Source organism: Maniola jurtina, chromosome 1 (assembly GCF_905333055.1).
Source record: "Maniola jurtina chromosome 1, ilManJurt1.1, whole genome shotgun sequence".
Classification (NCBI taxonomy): domain Eukaryota; kingdom Metazoa; phylum Arthropoda; class Insecta; order Lepidoptera; family Nymphalidae; genus Maniola; species Maniola jurtina.
In genome coordinates this window covers 4,316,571-4,330,853 of record NC_060029.1, presented here as the reverse complement: position 1 = coordinate 4,330,853, position 14,283 = coordinate 4,316,571, and the positions used below count along the sequence as shown (strand labels likewise).

General features: G+C 38.7%; 2 protein-coding genes across 3 annotated transcripts; one reads left to right on the top strand and one right to left on the bottom strand.

Moving 5' to 3' along the window:
* Positions 1 to 470: 470 nt before the first annotated feature.
* Positions 471 to 3,492, top strand: LOC123864122 (proteasome subunit beta type-7). Its single transcript, XM_045904372.1, has 5 exons — positions 471 to 647; positions 742 to 1,007; positions 1,395 to 1,565; positions 2,620 to 2,825; positions 3,298 to 3,492. Exons 1-5 carry the CDS (start codon positions 586 to 588, stop codon positions 3,433 to 3,435), a joined length of 843 nt encoding a protein of 280 aa, XP_045760328.1. The 5' UTR covers positions 471 to 585; the 3' UTR covers positions 3,436 to 3,492.
* Positions 3,493 to 5,496: 2,004 nt separating this feature from the next.
* LOC123880970 (protein O-mannosyltransferase 1) lies at positions 5,497 to 13,089 on the bottom strand. 2 transcript variants are annotated; one of them, XM_045929431.1, is made up of 11 exons: positions 12,832 to 13,089; positions 12,483 to 12,670; positions 11,613 to 11,756; positions 10,902 to 11,059; positions 10,555 to 10,717; positions 9,234 to 9,548; positions 8,463 to 8,745; positions 8,121 to 8,388; positions 7,313 to 7,530; positions 6,329 to 6,853; positions 5,497 to 6,079 (listed from the first exon to the last, which is right to left on the bottom strand). In XM_045929431.1, exons 1-10 carry the CDS (start codon positions 12,946 to 12,948, stop codon positions 6,362 to 6,364), a joined length of 2,346 nt encoding a protein of 781 aa, XP_045785387.1. In that variant the 5' UTR covers positions 12,949 to 13,089; the 3' UTR covers positions 5,497 to 6,079; positions 6,329 to 6,361. The 2 variants fall into 2 exon arrangements, with proteins under 2 accessions (XP_045785387.1, XP_045785377.1); XM_045929421.1 differs by having other exon boundaries at positions 5,497 to 6,853.
* Between the last annotated feature and the right edge of the window lie 1,194 nt (positions 13,090 to 14,283).

The following is a 14,283-nucleotide window of genomic DNA, read 5'->3' as shown; positions in this document are numbered from 1 at the left end:
AGTTGGTACGAGTATATGGTACCTACTCTGTGATGTTCATCGATGCTTGCTGTACGTGCGTTGTTTGTCGCAAGCATGTGACGCCACCATGAGCAATCAATGTACCTAAATGCACTGCAACACTGTTACTCAAATCTTATCACTGCAACACTGCTTGAAGTGGACGTTGCCGTTTCAAATCCACTGCAATCTCGATGGCGGCCCCACATGCTGGTAGTAGTAAACATGTACAGCAAGCATCGGCAAACACCACATATTAGATTACTTTTTATACAAAGTGTTTGGCTTGCCTGCCAATCGGATCGAACGGCAAGTGCTCCGTAGCGTTGGCAAGCAAAGGCTTACACCACACGCTTGCCAGAACTTGTCGTTTGCTGTTTGTCGCAAGCATGTACCGCCGCCAAGACAGTAAACGTATGGCCAGCATATGTATCGTCTATGCCACCATCACATTCATGTCAATTGTCAACTGTCAAATCAAATGTCAATTACAATTTTTGTAATCTCACGCAAGATTTAACTTTTGAATTCATTAAAAAGTTTATTTTACACTTTTCTAAATACGTTACACGATTAAATTTAATAATGGCATCCGTACTTGTACCTGAAATACCTGCTCCTGGTTTCTCATTCGAAAATTGTCAGCGGTAAGTATCAACAAATTGAAAAAAAAATTGATAACAATTCTATCGTGTTATTCGGTGTACTATATTTTTATTACTGCATCCTGCATTGTTTCAGCAACGCCTTCCTCGATCAAAAAGGCTTCCCTGCGCCCAAAGCGACAAAGACCGGTACCACCATTGTAGGTATAATTTACGCTGATGGAGTGATATTGGGTGCAGATACACGAGCCACTGAGAACACAGTGGTGTCTGACAAGAATTGTCAGAAGATACACTACTTAGCTGGGAATATGTACTGTTGCGGAGCAGGAACTGCTGCTGATACTGAGATGACTACTCAGACTGTGGCGTCTCAGTTGGAACTTCAACGTTTGCACACAGGTTATTATGAGATTCCTTTTTTTTACAAAAAACTTTTGAAGCTAGCTTCTGCTTTTTAATGAATCACTGATTACAATGAATGGTTCATTAAATAAATTATTAATCAAAATAAGTAAACCATACACCATAGAACATTAATACTATACACATGGTTTACTTATTCTGACACTTTAAAATTCCCATTTAGTTGATTGTTTACCTACTTGCTAGCTCAACATACATTAACTAATTAAAGATACAAACATATTTTGTTTACAAACTAAACTAATTTAACCTTACTTACTTAACAAGGCTTTCTCTCATTTAGATGAGTTTATTAATATTGACAAAATGTAGGTTCCATATTGTGGCAAATAAATTCTAGTTACCTATATTTCTATTACCCAGGTCGTACAGTGCCAGTTGAGACTGCTGCAACATTACTGAAGCGCATGTTGTTCCGGTACCAGGGACATATTGGTGCTGCACTTGTACTGGGAGGAGTTGACCGCACTGGACCACACATCTACTGCATTTACCCCCATGGCTCAGTTGATAAACTACCTTATGCTACTATGGGTATGAGATATAAAATTATAATCCTTTATAGCAAACAAAACCAGTCAATCACTAACAATGATAATTGTAATTCACCAAATTGGCTGTCATTTTTCAACTACAAATCTTATTTTATAATTTCAGCAAGATGATTGTAAATTCATTTTCTCACAAGTTTGTTCACAGCTGCACAGTTCTAAATCTCAATATTAGATAAATGTGCTCCTCATTTGGTCTTCCCCTATTCTTCCAGAAACGTCACCCCTAGCCTAGTATTTGACAGGTTGATTCAGGATCAAACTGAATCAGGATGAGCTAGAGTGAGGTTATTCTTCACTCTAGTTCACTCTGACAAGACTGAAAAGACCAATCTTTGCTGCATTCATCAGCACATATTTAGTACAGTCATTTGGTGCTCAAAAAAAGGTTACCTGGAAAGTTTTCAGGGAGTTTTAAAAATTGGAGATTTCATAGATTTCGAAGTGTATTATTGAAATAGCCAAAACTGAAGATGATTACCATCTATGCCACAAAAACACCGCGCCACTCCACCTCATGGTGGTGTGGAAATGAATTATTTGGCCAAAACGAGTGTTGTATTAGACTTTGCGGCGCTCATACGCTAAAACTATTGGTTCTACAAAAAAAGATGACTACATAATTGTAGGAAATTGTGTCTAGTTTATTAGTTAATTTATCGCATAACCATTTTCATAGTAAAATGAGTTAGAAAGAAGTTATTGTCAAATATCGTTTTTGGGCGCCATTTTTCGAAGATGGCGGCGTGAGTGGCAAAGATATAAGGTGGCAAAATGTAAATTCGGAAAAAGCATGTCGAAATCTTTAAAATCACCAATTATCAAAATTCCTGTAAAACTTTCCTGGCAAAACTACCAAATGACTGGAGTAATTAGTGTCATTTTTCAGTGCTGGATATAAACCAGTCCATTAAAATTTTGATCCAAAGAAAGAAAGATAGTATAACATATTGTGATGTGTGGCACACACACATCACAATATTATGTTATACCTAAAAGTTGGTTATCAGTATTCATAAAGCAATATTTTCTTTTAGGATCTGGGTCTCTTGCTGCAATGGCAGTGTTCGAATCCCGTTGGAAACCTACTATGAGTGAGGAGGAAGGCAAGAAACTTGTGCGTGACGCAATCGCCGCTGGTATCTTCAATGATCTTGGATCTGGATCCAATGTGGATCTGTGTGTGATCCGTACCACTGGGCCGGCTCAGTATCTTAGGACTTATGAAGAGGCGAATGTTAAGGCAAGTCGTGGAATAAATTCTGCATATTTTTAAAGATTTCATAAAAAAATATTTTTCACTGGATAAGATAATGCCCACAACTTGGTGTGTGATCTGAATCTGAATCTGTTCAGATTTTTAAAAATCCCTGGATTTCAAAATTTACTGAACTTGTTCAAATTCCTCCAAAATCACTGACATAGCAGTGTGATAACTGTGTATCATCAAATGAAATCAGATTTTCATTCTTAAAATATTCATTCATCCTTCCTATAAAGTTTAGATATATACCGACTAATCGATGCCCAAGACTTTGTCCACATGGATATAAGTTCATCACTCTCTTTGCACTCTTTGATTTCCCGGGATGAAAAGTAGCCTATGTCACTTCCCAGATCCTTAAATATATCCATCCAAAAAATCACGCTGATCTGATGCGGGCCAAGCCAACAGACTTTCATATTTATAACATTAGTATGTATGTTTATTACAGGGCAAGAAGCAAGGCTCATACAGATATGCCCCGGGGACCACAGCAGTGTTGAGGCAGCGCGTGATTCCCCTGGAGGTGGAGGCGGTGTCAGTGAGGCAGGTGCAGCCCATGGAAGTGGAGCCTACCTCCAGCCGCTGATGTGTTATTCCAATATTATGTATTAATATGCAATTCTATTAAATAAATGATCATTTCCCATTATTGAATTTTATTGTCATCTATACATACAAATGCGAAAGTGTGTCTGTCTGCTACCTTTTCACAGCCCAACAGTTTAACCGATTCTGACGAAATTTGGTAGACGGTTAGCTTATATCCCAGGGACGGACATAGGCTATTTTTTATACCGGAAAATCAAAGAGTTCCCACGGGATTCCCAAAAACCCATCCGTTTAACCAATTTGTATGAAAGGTACCAAGGTAGCTTGCGTCCCTGTAATCATAGACAACTTTTTATTCTGGAAAATCAAACAGTTCTTACAAGGTCTTCAAAACCTAAATCCACGCGGACGAAGTCGGGGGCCCTCTAGTACTAATATAATAATATTAAAGAGGTGAATTTTGTAAGTTTGGATGTAGGAGGTTATCTTCAAAACTATAATTTCAAAAATCTTTCACTGATAGATATCTACGTTACAAAAGCTAGTTGTTTATATAAATACTAGTTTTTGCATTACGTGTGCCTTGACCAAATTCAGTTCAAGCTGCAGTTTAGATTTCCATTGAACAGACTATGTTCAAACTCAACATTAGTCTGCTTTAAAGGCTTTAACACCATGCTCTGAGCAGATGTCATATCGTTTCCCATGCTGGATCATATACAAGTTATGGTATTGAGAATTGAGATAAATGAAACCAAGACTTATTTGAATAATTTTATTGGTACAGAAAATAAAATTATTTAAAAAATTTATAAAAAATATAATAATGGACAGTGTTCGTCAATATAATTTCAGTCAATACAACAACCATAAACATTCAATTACTCCTACTTCTAATTATAACAAAAAACTGTGTACAATATTCTGTTGTACCCAAAAAAAACTGGACAGGATTAAGGGCCTGCGCAGTAGGGGGACTATTGTCCGTGGAGGACAAAATTTGTCGTCTCTTACTACGGTTTTTCGCTGTATTTTTAGGCCATAGTGTGCGTTATGCGATGCGATGTCAATTCTTAAACGATAATTTTTGTCCTCCGCGGACAATAATCCGTCGTTTGCGCAGATTGTTTATTACTTTATCATAACTTATAACCAAAGCGGAGCAGTATTTAAATTACTTGTAATTGAAAAACAAATAGGTATGGTCCACTAAGGCATAAGCAGAGCGGCCACTAGGCGCAAAACACCTGCAGAATGAACAAGATTGAGGTTTGATATCAACTCCAGCTCGGCTTTATTTACTTTAGCATAGCGGTTGACATCAAAGAAGATTTCCTTTCGTCGTATGACAAAGTAAATAAGGCTGAGTTTTAGTTTTAAATAAAAATTACAGCATCTTTCTTTTAAAGTCAGCCTTATTAATTTTGTCATACGACGAAAGGGAATCAAGAGTCACCACCGCTACCTATGCATCAGACTAATATTATAAAGGAGAAAGTTTGTATGTGTGTGTGTGTGTATGTTTGTTACTCCTTCACGCAAAAACTACTTAGAATGAAGATAGATTATACCCTGGATTAGCACATAGGCTACTTTTTATTCCGGAAAATCTAAGAGTTCCACGGGAATTTTAAAAAACCTACATCCACGCGCCCCAAAACGTCACTTCATGATGACCACGACCGCTCTGCCAAGAGTGTAACGACAAAGAAGAAGAAGACATCCACGCGAACGAAGTCGCGGGTATCAGCTAGTAAGTAAATAAAGCCGAGTTGGAGTTGATATCAGAAAAGTTGTACGCCTTGGTGCCACTTCACTCTTAGTGTACGTATAAGAGTGAACGTACGTTGTACCTATTTTCAATATAAATATATCACTTTAGTTTAGTGTACAACGATAATAAAAACAAAATAGATATACCCCTAGCTGACTATAACATAAATTATCTTAAATTACAATAATAAAAATTGTGATATAATAACAGACTTTAAAGAAGTTTAAAATTAATTGTGATAGTTTATGGCAGTAGCACCATTTAATGTTGATACTTATATATGTTGAAAATAATAGATTCAATTATATTAAAATACTGTACTGTACTGTTTCACATAATTAAAACTAAAAATAGTGTAAAAATTTATGAAGAGTCTAGATGGCTGCAAGTGCTCATTTAATAAAACGCAATATCCAGTAGTGGAAACAATTAAGATATTTTATTGCAAGTTATTAGCTTTTGGAATTTGTTCCTTTTCACAAACAAAATAAGGTTCAATTTTTAATGGAGTTTTCTAGTATGCTGCTGCTATTTTTTAGGGTTCTGTAATCTATACTTCAAAAAAGAAAAACGAAACCTTTATAAGATCACTTTTGATGTGCATCTGTACTTTGTGTGTCATATTTTTCCAGAAAGGGTTTAATATCTATTGAACGACTACGACTAGTTATGACCGTTTAGACTCTGGTAAAAATAAACATTATTGAAAATATTCGAGTATTGTTTCATTTAAAACGAGTCAATATTATGGCATCAGTCACGACTGCTCTTCTAAAAATTAATCATCACTGAAAACATTCAAGTATTGTTTCATTTAGAACAAGTCAATATGGCATCCATCACATCTAGACTGCCAAAAATTAATCATCATTAAAAATATTCGAGTATTACGTTTCATTTAAAACAAGTCATTAAGACATCAGTCACGTGTGCTCTACCAAAAATTAATCAACATTGAAACATTCAAATATTACATTTATTTAAAACACGTCATTAAGGCATCAGTTGCGTCTGCTCTGCAAAAAAATTAATCATCTTTGAAAATATTCAAGTAAGTATTGTTTCATTTGAAACAAGTCAATATGGAATCAGTCGCGTGGTACACTCTGCCCAAAAAGAATCATCATATTTGAGTATTATGTTTCATTTCGAATAAGTCAATATGGCATCAAGAAATAGAAGTCAAAAGTTAATTTTTCTTGTGCAAAATAAAGTCCCAAGTATCTTTCCATCTCAAATTCAGGAGGTCAGTTTCCGTCAAATCTGTGTCACCGTAGCTTAGTACGCTGAACTTTTGGAATGTAATGATTACATACGCTAACCATATTGTGATGCATAGTATAAAAATGTTAGTAAACGATCTTTTACTCTCATGTATACAAATAGTGTAATATATATGGTCTATAACATAGGCTAAGAGTAGGATCTTAAAGATGTATGCAGGTAGATAATGGTGTAGGAAAAGTGTTCTATCCATAAAGAAGTACGGTAAGTAGTGGAGCCAGTAACCCAAGAACAGTATGCAGCCAGCGTCGTAGAACTTCTGTTCGGCGCGCGGCGAGAGGTCGGCGTGGGCCCTTCTCCGACGGATCGCGTAAACGGCGAGCAAGCCTCCGTACAACAGCACGGATAAGGTGCCCGCATACCACGTTATCATGTTCCCAATGAGGTGCACTTGAGCCTGAAATTAATATTTCTTATTAATAAAAACTATGGGGCACAGCAAACTTGGATTAAAACTAGTATATCAAGTAAGAAATTGTGCTATTCCAAATCACGAAAAGAAAACTAATTGTGGGCTACATCTGCCGTAAATCATCAACGCCAGCGTGACAGGCCGAGGCAACGATGGCGTAATGAATTAGATTTTACAGTTTATTCGATAAGTTATTTAGAATAGGGAGTTGTGGAAAATCGGAGCGAGACCTTTGCCCAGTCGTGCTACAGAACACTAGACGATTCACAGGTTCCGATTCAATGCGGACAAGGGTTTGAAGTCTGCCGTTTTATGGTTTTATCATAAAACAGCAGTGTGCTGGTACACATGTGTTCAAGAATCTTTTGCGCATGTCTGGGATTATTACGCGCGTATTGGTGATTGTTACACGCGAGATCGGGATTGTTATGCGAGTGAACTTACGTTGGAGTTGGGAGAGAGCCAGTAAGCAATGGAGCGCACGAGGAGCGGCCACTCGACGGGCTCGCTCGCGAACATGTGTCCCTGCGGCGCGTCAGCGGCGTGTGTGAGCATCTTGTACTGGAGCTCCATGAACTTGGCCCAGAACGACAGCTGTGTGGCCGCTGTCGGTATCATTTCTGCGCTTACAAGCTCGCGCTCGCGCTCCCGTCTATCTTCCGCTGTTAAAATAATGAAAATACTTTGATAAAAAGTAATAGGGTATTTTACCTTTTTTGAAAAGTTTCTTTCTAATAAACTATCACAATATTCACAAACATTTTATTCAATCGATAAGCGCAATAAAAATGCATTAAAATTTTCTATTTCCCCTAAGAAAACGCTAGCTGTCATTTTTTTGGGTTCATGAGCTGTCATGATGTCACACGGATAGGTAAACAACGACATTTTCTTAGTGAAACACATCACATAAAAACCCATGTGGCGAAATATAGAAATATTATTGCTAATACTATCTTGTTTAAACATTTTTACAGTTTTTATCGCTTGGTGTAAAATACCCTACAGTGAGAGTCCGCGGTCCCCGCACCACACCGCGTGCATAAGCCCGCGGTGTGGTGTGGGGACAGCGGACGCGGCACCACACCTTCGGCCGACTCGAGAAACAAGTTTACACTCTTACTTCCTCACATATTTAACAGTAATATGGTAAGGTATAATTACACAAGACTTGGAAATAAATCGAAACAAAATTAATTTATAAACTTGTTTACATATTTTATGAAACCAATACTTGATTAAAGATTTTTACCTTTGGTATATCGATGTTCCTCCACATTCCATATCGTGTCCTGGTGAGTGACGACCTTGTCCGCCACGACTTCATGCTGGTTGAAGCCCCAGGACGGCAGCTGGCGGCCACTGAACCGCAGCGCGGAGCCCGAGTCCACGTGTATGAGGCGCACGAGCGAGCGGATGCTGTCCCAAGTCGCGTCGTCGCTCTCGCGGTTGACGATCTCGACGCGCCACAGGTTCTGTGCCGGCATCGACACGTTGTAGTCGATGTAGCAAGACACCTCCTAGAATATATATTTTTTTAAATTTATTTGTAGACTTGATGAACTTGAAACTGTCGCACGTGTATGTAGCACACCTGCGACTGCGGAGACACCGGCGCGGCCACGTCGTGCGAGTTGAGCGCGCGACTCGTGATGCCGTGCAGCAGCTGCACGTGCTCGCCGTGGCGCACGGCGTCGGGCGGGCTGGACACGGCCAGCGAGGCCTGGTCGGCGCGCTTGACGATCCACCAGTTGTTGACGTCCTTGAAGCTGTAGCACGTGACCTGCTGCTGGTGCGACGAGCCGCGCCCGTCCGCGTAGCGCACCGGGTACACGTGCGCGTGCGAGTGCAGCCAGCACGTGCGCCCGTGCGAGTGCCTGCCGACGACATAACCAGAGTGAAGCGCGCTTGTATGTAGTGTCTCAGTGTCGCCGCCACTCAGGAGCCTTGTGTGCAGTGGTGTGCAAGTCGTAGGGGCATAAAAGCCATAGCTGCATAGCCCAATATTATTATTGTGCCTACCCTGGCATTGAAACTATGCACGCCACTGCTTGTTTGTATAAATGTGATTCGAGACGAACGTTGCACGCTCCGCCGCGCTTTACGCTGGATTGGAGCGGGCAAGGTCAGATCTTATAGCTGGCTCCTTAAGATTACTAAATGAAAGGCATAAAATTTATCATATGCCCAAAAAATCTTGTGGCTGTAATTGTCAGTGATGAGAAAACCCGCAGTGATGACTTTTTTGGATAAAAATTAAACCTGCTGCAAATGGACAAAGTGGATTCTATTTTATTAGAGTATGTACCTAATGTGTGATTAGTTTTCCTTTTGAGGTATGGGACCCTAATAAAAAACTACATACCTCAGTGTTATTTGTGAGCCATGGGCGACATGCAACGGTTGTCCTCTAGTTATACTAGCGAGGCCTCCTTTCAGTGACGCTTGGAAGGCGCTCGTCATCACGCTGTCGTGCGGGCCCGCCTTGGGTAACATCGCCAAGTGAGCGTAGAACACACCAACGTACACCGCCAGTGGTATACACACTAGAACAACTAGCCGCCATACTGTGGATATAGCAAGTCTTACGCCAGACTCCGTGTGGCCAATGCGTCGCCACATCTGACGCCCAACTAGGAATATCGCCAAGTAGTATGTGTAAAGACCGGAATATTTAACTCTGAAATGAATAAAAAGTTCCAAGCCTCAGTGGCAAATTATGCTGTAGACTTTCTTAATTAAAATAACAGGTATTTATATTGCTATCCTTTTCATAACACTCCCCGTTGAAAAAAAGCTGATTTAGACTTTTAGTTTAGTTTAGAGATTGCATACAATAGACTAGTGGCTAACCTCAATATTTTGTGAGTAATAATATGGTCAAACTGGCTCAGACTATTTTTACACCACTTGAATATTAAGGTATATTTTATTTTGTACTAGGTTGTGTCCGCAAATTCATCCACATGGACTACACAAATTTTGAATCCCTATTTTACTCCCCTAGGGAAATGAATTTTCAAAAATCCTTTCTTGTCTTACATCATAATACCTATCTGCATGCCTTTGCCCGATCTGTCCAGTAGTTTGAGCTATGCGATGATAGATCAGTCAGTTAGCCAACTTTTTCTTTTATATATATTTAGACAAGTACAGTTACGATTTATTGACAAGACATGCTGTACTGCAGTGACCTTCCTATCAAATGTTCAATAACACTTTCACTTGGCCAACTGGACAATAAAGGTCAAGCATTCATTTTATTTTCTACATTCACATTGATTTATAATAAATATTACTAGAAGATGCTTGCGACTTTGTTCGCATGGATTCAGGTTTTTTAAAAATCAGGTGGGGAATGGGAACTCTTTGATTTTTGGGGATAAAAAGTAGCCTGTTTTAATTCAGGGTAAAAGCAATAAGGCCGCCTTTGCACACAATTGTTTTTTTCTGTTTTCTTCTTACTGTGTTGTTATTCTTATATGTGTTTTTGTGTGCAATAAAGAGTTTCTATCTATCTATCTATCTCCATTCCAAATTTCAGCCAAATTGATTCAGTCATTTGTGTGTGAAAGGATAACAAACAGCCAAACTTTCACATTTATAATATTACTAAGATTCATATATGGAAAAACTTTAATACATTTTTGGAAATATAATAATTCTTATATGTATAAAAAACTCACGAGAAACAGCACCCAAGAGAAAGAGCACCAATGCATAGCCATATAACTGAGGCAGGACCAGTTTTGCGAGTGCTTTTGATGGTGCACAATATGCCCCATAAGCCAAATAATATTTGTATACTTTCTAGCAGCATGAACCTAGATTGTGCTAAGAAAGAATTTTCTGGAAAAAATAAAAATCTGTTATAGCAAGTTCTGGTTAAGTGGTGCACAGTGTAGTCTTATAAAGGGTTTCAGGTTCATTTCTCAGCCTGGTTAGTTCAGGGAATAAAAGCACTAACTTGTAAATGGATAAATGGTGATAATTCTGCAAAAAAAAAAAATAGTATGATCTGGAATCAACTTACCAAATAATACTAAGATTGCAGCAAGTATGGCAGTTGATTGATAGGTTGATATTTCTAGCATCAACTGATATGAAATAGCTACAAGCAAGCTGCCACTGATAGCTGGTACAATACGCAGGGCTCTCACTGGCACAGACTCTGGGTAAGCCGAACCAATCCTGAAACGATATAAATTTATTTATTGATATGCTAAAACTCTACCATCGGTTCAGAAAGCAGATTCTACTGAGCAGAGCCAGTAAGAAATTCAGCATGTTACTTATGTAGAGTACATATACAATGTAACTATTACTATACCTTGTGAGCTACAGAACTTAAAGCTGACTGTTTCCTGTCATTAAATTGTAACCTTGTCATTAAAGGTGCCCACGCACTTGAACTGAACTGCAGCTGAACTGCGCGTCGCGTCAGCGCCCCGCACGATATTCTCTCCAGCCGCGACGCGCGTACGTCACTGCCGCGCGGCGCGGCTGGAGAGAATATCGTGCGGGGCGCTGACGCGACGCGCAGTTCAGCTGCAGTTCAGTTCGAGTGCGTGGGCACCTTAAGACGGTATGATAACCACAACATAACAAATGTTGTTTAATACAGTCTTTAAATTTATACGAATACCAAATCTGAGAACGCTTTCCGAAGCATTTTATGAAAGCATATACTCAAACACACAAATGATTCCTGCACTTTGCATAGATGGTATGACACTGTAAATACCTGTCAAATGTAAAGTTGCCCTCATATCCTGCTACATTTCCTGCCAAGTAAAGCAGCTGCTTGCCTAATGGAGGATGAGCATCAAAGAAGAAAACTCCTTTTGTGTATAGGGTTACATATCTTCCATAGTGTAACTCATCAAACCTACAAATTATACACAAACATTACAGTAAACTTGGTTAGTTAAAAATAAACAGTCTTACTACAAAAAATTTAAATAAGTATTGAAGACTGTCAAAACTCAAAATATCAATTTACTCATCAGTTTTAACTTGTTTAATAGTGTTTTGGATAAATCCAAAAATGTTTATTTTTTTATTACTAATAAGAAATTAAAATTAGTATCATTCAATTAATTATAATTTGCTATCAGTATCGCAAAATTAAGTAGTTTGTGATCAACATCATCGTCATCATGATCAACCCATTGCCAGCCCACTACTAAGAACAGCTGTTACCTCTCGGAATGAGAAGGGTTTAGGCTGTATTCCACAACGCTGGCCTAGTGCAGATTGGCAGACTTCAGAACCTTATGACCCAACACCTTGAGAACATTATGAAGAACTCTCAGGCATGCAGGTTTGTTCAAGATATGTTCTGTCACTGTTTTAAAAAGCTGTAATAGCTTAATGATTGGACATTGTCTCCTATTTTAAGGATTTGATCCTGGGCAGGCTACCTCTAACTTGTCAGAGCTATAACTTATATGCGTTTTAAACAATTAAATATCACTTGCTTTAACAATGAAGGAAGTTTGATATTGACACCAAATTCTAATTTTTTCCCTTAGATCATTTAAAAAAAATGCTATTCAGATTGACTTAAACCATGAATGAACTACAGTTACAAGAAGTTTAACTGAATACTAACACAATATATTTGGGGTTTTGTAAATTGTAGAGCCTTGTACCAAGCGCCACTAGCAATAATGCAATAAAAATAAGATCTATTTTGATATGTAGATATAAACTCTGGATTGGTTTCTCAACATCTTGCATCGTTGGTGTCATCTGTGGGTGTGTTGTCTCAATTTCGTTTTCGGCAGGAGCCCCATCTCCCTAGAATAAAGAGAGGCAGAGACTCAAAACTAACGGTAGGCTTATGAAACTATGAAATTTTTAGTTCTCTATAAAAATTTGAGGGTTTTGCGGAAAAATAAATGCGTTAGGTATATTTTTCATTACTAATTGAATAAGTATTAACAAATAGAACTACTTACCACTTCCCTTTTGTTGGTTGAACTTTTGAAGAAACATTTTTCGGATTCAGAAAGTTCACTGACCTCGTTAGATACTTTTCTAGTCTTGCGATTTTTAACTGATTTCTTAGTATCCATAATATAATACTTTTAACTTAAATTAATGCCAATTAGCTCCTTAATTAAAACGTTAGAGGCTCGAGCCAGTTTAAAATATGCATATTTTTTTGTATTTTGTTTATGTAGGCACTCTGACTCTGACCCGCTGAAATCTGAGTCAAAGAGTATGTAATCAGTCACTAGTCACTACCATGGACCTAATAGCTTTATGGTCACTACCAGTACCATAGAGATAGTATACGTACGTTATCTGCAAAGAGTATGTAATCACTACGTTGTTATCTGAGTATTGTCTCCGGATTCGTGGTCTGTGTTGTCTATCTCTTCTCTCTCGTCTGGCTTTCTGGCTTTACAAAGATTAGCTATTGACAAGTTTGTAGTTATTTGTAACAAGTTAGTTAAACTATACAAGTATGGACCCCGTCTGTGCCGGCGCTCGCCGACATACGCACGGCACCCCCTTAGAGCGCTTTCCAGTCAGTTTTAACAAAAAAAACACACCAAAAAGGCAGAGCACGCCCGCCAGCCAACACCAACACAGACGAAGTCCTATGTAGTCTATTGTCTGAGTCTGAGTATACAGATTACTAATGGATTACTATTATTACTAGTCTCTGACTAAAATTACAGTGGTGACTTTGTCTGTGTTGGTGTTGGCTGTGGGCTGGTGCGCGTGCTCTGCCATTTTGGAGTGTTTCTTTTTGTTAAAAGTGGCCGGGTTTTGTGTTTTGCTGGTGTTTTTGGTGGTGGAACTGACTGGAAAGTGCTCTAAAGGCGTGCCGCGCATGTGTTGGTGTGCGCCGGACAGACGAAGTCCATACTTGTATAATTTCCATAGCTTGTAAATAACTACAAACTTGACATTGGCTAATCTTTGTAAAGCCAGAGGAGAGAGAAAAAAAACAAGGATCTTTTGGCACTTGAGTGACATTGACAGGGGACGTAGTTGTAGAAAAAGGGCTGCCAGCACATAATATCTCCTCAATTTAAAGGAAAATGACAACGTTGAAAATTAAGTAAGTTGTATGCAATTTTAACTAAATGAGAAGTTGAGAAAGCGGTCCCTGTTTCCACATCGAGAAAAAATAATCAAAACCATTGACAGGCCATGGACTTGCAACCTATCATGTTTACCTGCTCATATACTATATTTTTGCCAAGTGCTAAATACCAAATCAAATGTTCAGAATCGCCTGCTGTTTTACAAAGTACAAATCTGTACTGACCTGGCAATCTTGACCGCCATGCCGTCACCTTGCCGTCACCACTTTTGTGAATGACGTGATGACAACATGACAACACTGATTATACGGACATGGCTACATTTGATTGGTCGTTTTTTTAGCAAAATAT

Excerpts from the sequence above, each read along its gene's own strand:
- LOC123864122 (XM_045904372.1), top strand. The coding sequence starts at position 586 with ATGGCATCCGTACTTGTACCTGAAATACCTGCTCCTGGTTTCTCATTC. Across the intron at positions 1,566-2,619 it reads ACTACCTTATGCTACTATGG|GATCTGGGTCTCTTGCTGCA; the intron begins GTATGAGATATA and ends ATTTTCTTTTAG. Across the intron at positions 2,826-3,297 it reads ATGAAGAGGCGAATGTTAAG|GGCAAGAAGCAAGGCTCATA; the intron begins GCAAGTCGTGGA and ends TGTTTATTACAG.
- LOC123880970 (XM_045929421.1), bottom strand. The coding sequence starts at position 12,948 with ATGGATACTAAGAAATCAGTTAAAAATCGCAAGACTAGAAAAGTATCT. Across the intron at positions 12,671-12,831 it reads CAACCAACAAAAGGGAAGTG|GGAGATGGGGCTCCTGCCGA; the intron begins GTAAGTAGTTCT and ends TCTTTATTCTAG. Across the intron at positions 11,060-11,612 it reads GGCAACTTTACATTTGACAG|GATTGGTTCGGCTTACCCAG; the intron begins GTATTTACAGTG and ends ATATCGTTTCAG.